The 12,342-nt window shown below is 37.2% G+C and overlaps 1 protein-coding gene across 1 annotated transcript in view; it reads right to left on the bottom strand.

Annotated features, from left to right (window-relative positions):
• Positions 1–6,313: 6,313 nt before the first annotated feature.
• The window catches only part of COL3A1 (collagen type III alpha 1 chain), a 39,016-nt gene continuing 32,987 nt past the window's right edge, over positions 6,314–12,342 (bottom strand). The window contains exons 45-51 of the mRNA XM_021702871.2: positions 11,938–12,045; positions 11,587–11,640; positions 11,385–11,492; positions 10,238–10,532; positions 9,000–9,187; positions 8,352–8,594; positions 6,314–7,405 (exon numbers count right to left, since the gene is read on the bottom strand). Coding sequence (XP_021558546.1) covers positions 7,259–7,405; positions 8,352–8,594; positions 9,000–9,187; positions 10,238–10,532; positions 11,385–11,492; positions 11,587–11,640; positions 11,938–12,045 — 1,143 coding nt within the window. The 3' untranslated portion in view covers positions 6,314–7,258. The remainder of the gene's footprint in view (positions 7,406–8,351; positions 8,595–8,999; positions 9,188–10,237; positions 10,533–11,384; positions 11,493–11,586; positions 11,641–11,937; positions 12,046–12,342) is intronic.

Raw genomic sequence — 12,342 nt, 5'->3', positions numbered from 1 at the left:
AGACAACACATTTCTAAGGAGGAGCAATTATATATTATATCCCCCTATAGTGTTTAGTAGAGCGCTGAGCAGAGAGTAGGGGTTATAGTAGATAGTATGTTGTTCCACTCAGATTTTCTCTTCAAAGCCAAAGCATTGACAGCCCCTTGGAATGCCTGTTATTGAAGATTCACCACCATTCCCCTCATTGAGAATTGCTTTTAGTCACCAAGACTGCCTTATTAAACATACCTCCCACCCCTTGCACATTCTGGTCTAGTCAATGACTGTCTTGAGTCAAGGATGCACAGACCCATCCCCCTTACTGTGAATTATAACAACTCAGAAAGGTCATCTCAGTTCCAGAACTTGTTATAAGATTGTATGAGACCTCGGTGTCAATTGCATGTGGGTCATCTTCTCCTTCAGTCCAAACCTGCCTTTCTGTATTTTCTGAAATGACTCCTTAATGAATCTTCTGCTCACAAGTTGCTACCTTGCAGTCTGTTTCCAGAGGACCCAATCTAAGACAGAGCTTAAATCTTTTTTTTTCTCCCACCTATTTAATTATGAAACGTCTCATTTTCAACATTGCAATGAGCGTATCCTTGTTTTCACATCATCATTAAACTGTATGAAATATAGTAATTCCCATTTATAAATTTTATGGACCACAAAGGGTAGCCTGACTTCTGTTAATAAGAATCATATCAGATATGATTGAAAAATGCCAAGTAATTCTGTGCATCTTAGTAAAACACGAAGGAGTTTTAAAAGGAAAAATGTCTTTGGTCAATGTTTAAAGAGATGAGAAGAAAAAGAGGAGAAAAATTATCATCAGAGAAGAATTTGTTTAAAAAATATTGGCCAGAGATGATATCATTTTTTTTCTTTGTGGCATGAACTCAGCAAGTGATTCTTTTATAAGATCTGTGAAAACTATAATGTGGCAGATTGGGGAACACAAAGATTTGGTGAGAGCTTTCATCTGTGCACTGTCATAGAGAATGTTTCACTAATATTCTATCAAGCTCACTTAGTGAGTTATGACTCAATGGAGAATTACGTCTGAAAGGGAAATATTTTTCACAGTTTCTGACTCACTTTTAAAAATAAGCACATTTCTCTAAGATAGAACCCAGACAAGTAAAATTTTAATATAAACTAGACAGAAGAAAGGATATTTTAGTGTGATTTCTAACTTCATAGCCATTACTTTTAAAAAATAGCTTCTTCTGTGTTTTTCCCAATTATTACCAAAATTAAAAAAAATTTAAATAAAGCGGTATCCCATTAAATGAAATAAGTGGCATACAAAATTGCATATGTAGTATTGTCCCAATTATGTTAGAATATACGTAGAATAAGGAAGTGTCCACTGATATGGGACAAGGTTAATCAATTTTCCTTCTTACTTGTCTGCATTTTCCAAATGTGTTATAATGTCTGTATAAATTTCATCCTCAAGACTTATAAAATAAATTTTATTTAAAACAAGGAAGTGTGGGCACCTGGGTAGCTCAGTCGTTAAGCATCTGCCTTCAGCTCAGGTCATGATCCCAGGGTCCTGGGATCGAGCCCCACATCGGGCTCCCTGCTCAGCGGGAAGCCTGCTTCTTCCTCTCCCACTCCCCCTGCTTGTGTTCCCTCTCTTGCTGTGTCTCTCTCTGTCAAATAAATAAATAAAGTCTTAAAAAATAAATAGATAAATAATAAAAAAATAAAACAAGGAAGTGAAATAATTGTTGTCAAATGCCAGATTGAAGGTAAAGAGAGTTGTATTCAATCTTTTAACAAGTAAGAGATAATTAAGTGATAATATGGCTTTAAAGTGGTAATATAAGTTGGGGGATTGCATCACATACATCACTGTCTGTAGTTTATAGGACATTGGAAAACTGATATAACCTCACTTGATCTCACTTTTTAAAATCTGTCATTAGCAGCCTTGGAATACATCAACTCTAAGCTTACCTATCCTTGTAATATGCTATGAATTTAACGTTGAGACAACAAACTTTTTTCCTACTTGCTGTCCGGGTCATTGTACTTTTCTGGTTTCCTTTCATTACATCTCCATCTTCTTTGCTGTTTCCTCTTCATTTCTCCAACTTATAAATATTGGACTACCCCAGAGTTCAGTCCTTCTTCCCTTTCTCCTTTCTTTCTACACTCACTTACTTGATGATTGCATCTGCTTCCATGGATGTAGAAGCCATGCCTATGCGGAAACTCGTAAGTGTGTTTCTCTAGCCTGGATCTCTCCTCTGACCTCTAGATTTGTCTAACCACCATCTCAGCAAGTCTACTTAGGTGATTGCGAGGCATCCCCAATGTAACCTTCCCAGCCTGAAATCTTGAACCCCTCAAAATCTTTAACCTTGACAGTCTCCTCCATCTCAGATATTGCCAACTCTTTTCTTCCAGTTACTCAGGCTGAAAGCTTTGGATTCATGCTTGACATCTCCCTTTCTCTTAGACCACACATCCACATTATTAGCAATTCCTGTTGCCTCTATATTCAACATCTATCTAGAACCCAACTACTTTTCATCACTTCCACTATTACCATCCTGGTGGAAGCTACACTATTATCTCAAAAGAGCAACCACAGCAACACTCTAAAACTCTAAGCCAGATCATGCTGTCCATTTGCTCAATGACTTCTCATCTCACTGAGAGCAAAGGCCAAGATCTTCACAGTGACCAAATAAAAGTCGGGTGGCCATTTAATATCATAAAATCAGAATATTTAGAGAGTTCTAAAATGCTGAATGTCATGAGACATCAAGAAAGTACCCATAAATAGTGCTCTCCCAGGCAAAGCTAGACCAAAGATCACCCTTCCTCTAAGACTCCATACAATCTATCCCCCTGTCTCTTTCGGTGGTCTTTTCTTGTACTACTCTCCCACATGCTAACTGCTCCAATCAGTCTCCCTTTGTTCTTCCTTGAACACACCAAGAACACCCCTCTCTCAATACCTCTACAATTGCTCTTCCCTCTGTCTGGTATGATCTTCTTCAAGATCTCCATATTGCTTGCTTCATGAAAGACATTTAGACACTTTAGTGGGGGTCTCAGTTAGGCCATTGAAAACATGGTTCATTTGTTCTACAAAATACAGATGTGAATTTGTGAGTTATCCTCAGTGAAAGTGCTGACTGAAGTTTTGGATATAGCTGAGATTGTCCAGGGGAGATATTAGGGAGACTAATGACACTCTCATGACTGGCAAGAGGATGTATCCTTAACATGGTAACTTTTAGACTGTTTGCTGTCATGGCTTAGAGTATCAGCTCTAAATTCAGATTGTTTGGGTTAAAATCTTAACCCCAAATTTTAACTTCTTACTAGCTAGGTGACCTTTGGCAATTTACCTAGTCTTTCATAATTTGTTTGTTTGGTGAAATGAAGATAATAGTACCTCATAGGATTGAAGTGAATTGTACATTAATAAGTTTAAGGTGACTAGAACAATGCTTGGTCATATTAATAATAATGCTTGGCTCATCAGTTATGTTGTTACTGTAGGAGACTTCCTCCAAAGCTCTGAACTTCATTCAGGGTACTGGATCTATGAACTGTCTCATAGTCTGGAAACTGGAGGGAAAGTCATATCCTGTATGATTGTTCAACCAAGCTCTCTTTCTACCAGCACTAGAATTGTTTGTCATTATTGTTTATGAAAAACTAAGTACAGCTGTCACAGTCAGCCCATCTAGCAGGACCCAAATAGTAGACCCTTTCTTAATTAGCCACCACCAAAGATATGATATTTCTGAGTTAGGCCTTTTTTTTTTTAAACCATTCTAGCCCTGTTGTCTCTTATAGTTATTCTCACTTTGTTTCTGGTGATCTAGAGATGCTTTTTGGCTTCTGTCCACTCCTGTCATCTCCAATGAAACCAAGAAGCTTATTTCAGCTGGTTTTTTCCTACTTCCATCTCTAGACTAAAGACACACTTCCAAGGAAGTTTTCAAACGTCTGGCAACATCTCACTATATATTTCTTAAGACCTTGGTGTTCCATCCTAAGAATATAGTTAGAAGGTAAGTTATGTCTCACATAGGATAAGCCATTCCAACTTTTCTATCTTAATTCTTCTTTAATTCTCCATCTGGCAGGATGTTTGCAATGTCTCAAATCATTTGTTCATTTAATTTGTGCTGCCTCTGAGGCCTGGTTCAGTCAACCAACCATGTTAATAATATAGCCTTTCTAGAATTTTCTATTAACATTCACATATTGGTGAATTTTGTCTAACCTGAATTGCACAATTCTTCCACACATATTGCCCAGATTTTAGAAAATACTATTTAATGAAATTTTTTCATTCTTTTTATGTGTAAGCCTCCTTCTGAGATTGACTTCTTAATTGTTACACAATGCATTCTGGGATCTGACTCTAGTTATAAATCTGGAGACAATAAGCAGTGGTGGGAGTGAAGTATGAGGAGAATTAGTCTTTTCTTGCAGGCATCTTGCATTTCAAGAAAGGCAGAAATATTAGCAAGCAGGAAATAAAGGGTCCTATTTTAAATGGCTAGAGTAATTCAATGTGAAAGAGGAATATTTGAAGAGAATTCTTTCAAAAACCCCATGCAAATTTCTGGGGTCCTATTACTTCCTAGTTATGTACCAATCAAACAAAGAATTCGAAAACCCATTTAGGTTTATGTTGAAGTTTGCTGATCTGCAATAAATTAAGATTTATATTTGCTCTTTGGTTATCTCAAACCTTTGCAAAGAGATGAGTTCTAAAATATGTTTTTTTCATGTTAATATATTTATTTTAGCACAGTCAGGGAAAGGCCATAGCTTTCCTTCTGCACGTTGAGCCAAGAAGATACGGATCTGAACTTGTCATTCTCTTCCTGTGGATCAGCAATAAAGCAGGCACACCTGCATGCTGTCCTGCAATTTCTCATGAAATTTAAATATCCTGTTGCGTAGCAGAGGTCGCTCACCCTCTTCAGCCTTAGCTTCACATTGCAAATCATTCCAGGCAACCACAGATGTGAGCCCTATCTCCACAGACTGACAAGTTCTCATCTCTGAATGCAAATTGGATTTTCCTATGTTTACCCCTAACCAGTACAATATTTGATCCCAGAGTTTTTCCATTTTCCTGAATTTCTGCTCACTGCCATTACTGCTATTATCAGTTGCTGGCCCAGTCGGGGTTCTTTGTTACAAACCACTTAAATGAACATTGGCTGTTTTAAGTAGAAATGTAATTTATAGATTTTGTCTAAATTTCAGGGAATTCAGAGAAAGCTATAGAACCCAGGCTCATAAAATAAACATATATGAAGAGAAGGCTCACTTTCAGAGCCATATTCAAAATCATACCCCAAAAGCAGCCTGGTGAAATCATCATAACACGGACACTAGATGCTATTTTGGGTATAAGGTTGCAGACAGAATTAAGGTTGGTCATCAAATGACCTTGAGATGAGGAGATTATCCTAAATTGTCCGGTTGCACCCAATGTAATTATAAAGGTCCTTATAAATGAAAGAGGGAGACAGGAGAGCCACTGTCAGTGTGAGTGAGGAAGACTTGGCCAAATACTTCTGGCTTTGAAGATGCCTAAATTTAAAACTCCAAGTAATTTAAAGGCATAATGCAAATTGGCTTGCTTTCTTTCTGTCTCTCTATCTCTGTCTCTCCATATCTCTGTATGTGTGTATGTGTATATATACTATTTCTGGAAAGATGCACAAGAAGCTGTTAACACTGGTTTCCTTTAACATGGAGGGTAAGTGGACGTCTTGACGTGACATTTGGCTGATAGAATTTTTATTTTGGAAAGTAGTATTATTGTTATAAACCATATAGAGTAAGCAAACTTCAAACTATAAAGTCAGATGTGCAAGACCATACTTACAGTAACTAAAAGAATAAGAATTTGAAGGTGGAAAAGGGCCAAGAGGGCAATGAGACAGTGTGTAGCAGCGGTAGAAAAGCCTCGACTTGAATTATTCTTAATTGTTTTGCCAGACCCTCCTTACTTCCAATAAATTACTGGCATCTTCCTCCCTGATTCCTTCCCTTTTGGGGACAACTGAATTTACTATGTTATTATTTCCAGGGATTGACTCAAAGAGCATGCCCTCAGTTTTCACTGAATATGATCTAAAAATCCTCAAGATTCCCCATTGAGCATTATCTCTCTTCTGAACATAGCTTATTATCTCATATTCTTGAGGTCATTGCATTATTAAGCTAGAGAGTTAGAATTCAATATGTTTTTTTCAAGAAGATCACCAGAGTTCTAGAGTGTACACGTGCATTTCTTATATCTATTAAAAGTGACAGAAACCAGGAATGTTTTATTATGATATTTTATTATGGGTGTCTGTAGGAAAAAAAAAAAGATCAACAACCACATACAAGCTCACAAAGTTAAATTTCAACACATTCTCTGTGTTACTGTGACAAAAGAAGCCCCATTATTTGTTTTTTGTTGTTGTTGACTTTTACAGGATCAAGGGAGAGAGTTCCCCGAAGTGACACACCAATAAATTTTTTTGATAGGAGACATGTACAGATGGTGTGCATTTATGTTTTGAATATAAGGCAACAATTCTGACCTAGAGTTTTTAAAGTGAAAATACATTAGCACCATAACATATGTCTTTAAAGCCTTCCCAAATATCGGTAATCTTGATAATTTCAGCAGTGACAAGAAAAGAGAAAAGCACCTTTAAAAGCAGTTGATATCCAAGATTAAAATAATTGTAGATTTTAAAATGTTTCTTCAAATTCTTGTACTATACTTTTTACCAATATTTTAGGAAATTATTGTTCAATTATATAAATTTTTTCATCTTCTGGGACTTCTAGAATTCATCTGTATTTCTGACCAGGTTGAGGTAGTTGAAACAGGGAAGTCTTTTCTAATTTCATGTTGACTATTTCAGAAAGAAAGATTATCTTTTAATGGTAAGCCTAGTCATTGCTCTGCAAATGGGATAGGATTCAAAGAATATAACACAGTGTTATTGTAAGAGTGTTGAAGTTTATTTATTATAGCACCATTGAGACATTTTGAAATTGGAATTGGTAAAAAAATAGAACAAAAAGCATTTGAACTGTATTTGGTGTAACAGCAAAAAAAAAATCCTTTTTTGCCAAATTATACTTTTTCCAAAACTTTTGGAAATAAATAACTGGAATTGAGTTGGTCACTTGTACTGGTTGACAAGGTTAGAATGAGAGGAACACATATGGAGTGTGAAATTTTTTGCTGGGGTTTCAGATAGAGTTTGATTTATAAAAAGCAAACAGGGCCAATGTCCACACCAAATTCTTGATCAGGACCACCAATATCATAGGGTGCAATATCTACAATAGGTAGTCTCACGGCCTTGCGCGTTCGATATTCGAAGACTGTTTTGCCCCATTCCCCAGTGTGTTTCTGTAAAAAAGAGGAAAAAAATGTGAGCTATCATGACATTACAATTACTTAGACACTTCCTCTGACTGACCAAGTTTAAAAACATAGTGTGCCCTAAGGGTGTTGCCAACCTGCCACGCTATCTTCCATGCATATGAGACCTCCTCCATTTTAACGTTATAATCATCCCAGATAATAAACCATATTGGGCTTTTTTAGAGATTGAGAGAGAAAGCATGTGCACATGAGGGGGCAGGGGTCGTGTGAGAGGGAGAGAGAATCTCAAGCAGGCTCTACCCCAGTGTGGAGCCCCACATGGGGCTTGATCTCACAACCCTGAGATCATGACCTAAGCAGAAATCAAAAGTTGGACGCTTAACCGATTGAGCCACCCAGGCACCCTAATAAACCATACTGTTAACCAAAAGCATTATGGAGCTTTAAGGTACATTCAGTAGAGATTGCCAATAGCCAGCCCATTTTCAGGAGGTCTGGTTCTGTCTGGTCACTGCTACCAGGTATATGGTTGGTTTACTAAAAAGTGAATAAGTCTCTCATGATGGAATTTGCTAGTATTAGAAGTGAATTCTCCCTTTGCTTATAAATGATAATAACAAAGAAAAGATTTAAAGCTAACCTTTAAAATTAAAGAGAAAGCAGAGATTTCAGATTGAGTCCATATGATAGCTATTATGGAGAATGTATAGTAACCACCCAGAAGTTTATATTATGAATTTAAATTTCTACTGATTTCATTTCAACTCGTTTCACCTGGAGGTTGGGAAGATATATATTTTTGTGTGTGGTATTTAATATTCCCTGCAATGAACCAGTAGATCCTACATAACTCACACCAAATGTTAACTTTTGTTCACCCTCATTATTTTTTTTTTCTTTTCAAAATAGCATGATTAAACTAGAAATGCTAAGATCATTATGGTCCATGCCTTTAAAAATGTTTACTTACAGTGCAACCATCGTCCAGGACTGTGTATGTGAATTTGCTATTTCCTTCAGCCTTGAATTCACCTTCATTTGAGCCCATCAGCCTCAAGGCTTTCTTTACATTCCCACTGGCATGATCCATGTATGCAATGCTATTCTTGCAGTGGTACGTGATGTTCTGGGAGGCCCGGCTGGAGAGAAGTCGGAGGAAGGCCAGCTGGACATCGAGGACATCTTCAGGAAGTTCAGGATTGCCATAGCTAAACTGTGATGGGGAAAAACACAGGTGATCAAACATCTTTGTTGCAACCATATGTCCTAAGGATTCATGTAGTATAGTATGGTCATTATAACGCAGGTTATCCATATATTTTATGTATGAATATTTTATATGTAAATATGTTCTTATTGCATGTGTAACATATAATGCTAGAGTAAAAAAGGTGTTAAGAATTGAAAGAAAGGTGGTTGCATACAACAAATAATTCAATCTAACTTAGCTTTGGGAGAGAAGGTATAAAAGTTATAAAGATAGTCATCTGAATATATAAAGCCATTTGGGTTCTCCTATTTATTAACTAATTCAGCATTGTGATGAAAAACTGGGAGGAATCAAAAAAGTTAGGTAAGTAGGAATGACTTAGTTAAAAAACGGTATATCCATTATTACCTGAAAACCACCATCCATAGATTCTCCAAACCAAACATGTTTCTTCTCAGCACTAGAATCTGTCCACCAGTTCTTACGTGGAACAGTCCAAGGACTGGCATTTATGCACGTTTCCCCAGTTTCCATATTGCAGAATACTTCAATAGCGTCCAACTTGCAACCTTGGTTAGGATCAACCCAATATTCTCCTGAATAGTCACAAAAGAGAATAATGGGAATTGGTTACAAAATCCAGTAGTGAAGTTGCGGCCAGAATGATTTTGTTTGTTTACCTGGTAAAGCATTCATAATGTTGTTTGTTAATTTACTTGTATTTTATAGTACAATATAATACAGAAACTTTTTATTGAAATTGTGGAGATTAAAAAGCGTTAGGTATAATAATTAGAAAGCATGAAGTAAAATATAGCTTCTTGATATGGAACAATGATGATATACTTAGCCAAGACATTTTGATTGGTGTATTGTATTGATTGAAATCTCTCCCTCTTTTTAAGACCATTATCCGTTTAATGTGGTTTTGCTAAATAATGTAAGCTTTCCGTCTAATCTAGATTTATGCCAGTAAGTTTAACCCAAAGTCCCTGTGACTGATGTTGTTCTCTTTCTTAAGTAATTTTCAGAAATGACTCCTAACAAAGGCAATGTTCCATGTCAAGGTATCTGAAAGCCTAAAATAATTTTTGCCTTTCAGAAAGAATTAACCCAATATATGTAAAATCTTACAGTATTACGGTATTTGATTTAATTTTATATAACTCTGGGATGTTTCATTTAACTGTTTCTTAATATGAAAAAGCTAATAATTAGATTTATCGCAAAAATTAATCTCATTAAATAAAGATTGCAAAAGTTAAGTTGCAAATTATGTCTGTATCAGGTTATATAAGTTTTGTCCTGAAAACACAGTGATCTATGTTGCTTTATCACTCAAACAACTTTAGACTGATATGCAGAAACATCCCAAACTATGACTTATATTAAAATTTCTACAAGACTATCTTGAAATTTTCCTACATTTGGAATATTTGGATTATTTATGTTCCATCTTAAGGATACCTGCAGTGTATACTTTCTGAAAGTATCAAGCAGTTTCAATTCAACCAACATTCTTTAAGTACTATTTCTGCTATAAAATATTTTCTATTCACAGTGAAACTTTTCTCTTCCCCCAATTCTCATCTAAGCAGCTTTCTCTGTAATCTTGTTGCCATGAGCCTGAAAGACTCCCCACATACCGCTCTTGAGCTCAGGATGGCAAAATTTCAGGTCTCGGCAGTTCCGAGCAGGGTGTTTACGGGACCCATCAGGACTAATGAGGCTTTCTAGTTGTCCGTTGACCCATTTGAGTGAAGTCATAATCTCCTCGGTGTTGATTTTGAAATCCATCGGTTCATCTCCATAATATGGGGCAAAACCACCAGCTTTTTCAGCCCCTCCGGGAGAACCTATGATAGCCCCACCACCACAGCACAGACCAGGAGCACCAGGAGGTCCAGGAGGGCCTGGTTGTCCTGGGTGGCCTGGGGAGCCCTAGGATGGGTAAGAACAGGCATCATGGAGGTGTACTTGCTCTTTGCTGAAAGAATATGTTGCTGGGTCAATACAATGCATTAGAAACAACCAATATGTCAACATAATTATTTTAAGAAAGGTTTACTTGAGTTGTTTTGTGATCAAATGATAACCAATGATAATAAATTTGTTGCCATGAAATTTATTGTGTTCCCCTGGGTACAAATCAGTGGAATGAGAGCACAAATTTTACTCCATCATGTTTCCTTCTGAATAAATTATGTAAACACTTCTAACTCTGACATGCCAGAGGGAATCTGATCAGGAAACCTAGATTCTGATCCCAGATTTGTCATTAACTTTGTGTCTTTGGGCTGATTACTATTTGTGTTCAATTATCAAATTTGTAACTCATGGGGATAATGGTTTTTATTCCGCTTATGCCAAAGATGTGGGATAGGAAGGTATTGGGAATGATGGTATTGGTAGCAAAACAGGAATCATGGAAGCTGTTTGAGAAGATGTGCCACGTGCTTGCCATTCATTACGATGGTCATAATTGTGCGATCTCCAACGTGAGATCAATGCCTGCAGAATTCATTTGGTTAATTGGGCTTTTGTCTTTATTCTGATAATGACTGCTCTCTGATCAAACGGTAAAAAAGGTTTTTGTTTTTTTTTTCTCTCTTGTTGTTATAGTGTGATGGCGAAAGGGTAGAGAATCTCTAAAAGTCATTGTTGATTTTCTAAGTTAAGTTGGGTGCTTCTATTGTATTGAACTCACTATCTAGCTTCCAAATCTTACAAAGCGTTTCTGAAACCTGAAGACTGTAGCAAATTAAACCCGGATATTTGTGAGTGCAGTCTTACCTCAGACCCTCTTTCACCTCTGTTCCCTCGAGGCCCTGGCGGTCCAATGGGACCCGGATGTCCGCTCGTGCCATCTTTGCCTGGGGGCCCACCGGGTCCAACAGGTCCCTAAAAAATGATCATGATATCACAATGCTAGGATATCTTCCTGCTAGAATATCTGAAAAATATGGATCTTCCAGTATCTTTCTATGCCACTTACTCGCGGGCCTGCAGGTCCTGGGCTACCAACGGCACCTTGGTGACCAGAAGGACCCTGAGAGGAAAAGAAGGGTAAATATGAAGGAAGACTTCTCAAAGATTTGGGAAACTGTACATTCAAGATCAAATCAAGAAACATGGGGGTCATGATGGAATATGATTGCCCTTTTTTTAATCTCCCCATTGCCTCATGCCAACTACTATTTCAACCAAGCCCTCGAATCCATGTCTCATCTCTTTTAACATAAACTTTTAAAGATGAGCACTTTTCTACTTTTGGTCTCCCAGAGTTGCCTAGCTCATCACTTCACATGCACCGAAGGGGGTTTTCTAACAAAGCGGATGCACTTACTGGAGGACCTGGGGCACCTGGATTACCAGGGAATCCTCGATGTCCTTTGATGCCACTAGAACCACGTTCACCTGTTTCACCTTTGTCACCACGTGGACCTTGGGGACCCTTTACAGACACATTTCAAATTAAGGTCATAAACACACATACATATTGGTAAAACAAAACAAAATTGATAGCAATTAAATCCAGTCCATGACATTCTATTAGCTAGAAATCCCATGGACACTGCATACATGCAACACTGAAGATTGTTCTTGTAGTTTTGATTTTGGACTGATAATTGCACGAAACCCCAGTAGTTGCTACAAAGGTCCTTGGCCCCAAGGAATTTTAGATCCTGAATTGCCTTCTGTATCATCAAAAGAAAGTTAAAATTCTGTTCCATAGTTGTGTATGTTGTCA

This window comes from Neomonachus schauinslandi, chromosome 3 (genome assembly GCF_002201575.2).
Source record: "Neomonachus schauinslandi chromosome 3, ASM220157v2, whole genome shotgun sequence".
NCBI classification, from domain to species: domain Eukaryota; kingdom Metazoa; phylum Chordata; class Mammalia; order Carnivora; family Phocidae; genus Neomonachus; species Neomonachus schauinslandi.
Note: the sequence above shows the minus strand (reverse complement) of the source record. Positions and strands in the feature narration are given on the sequence as shown.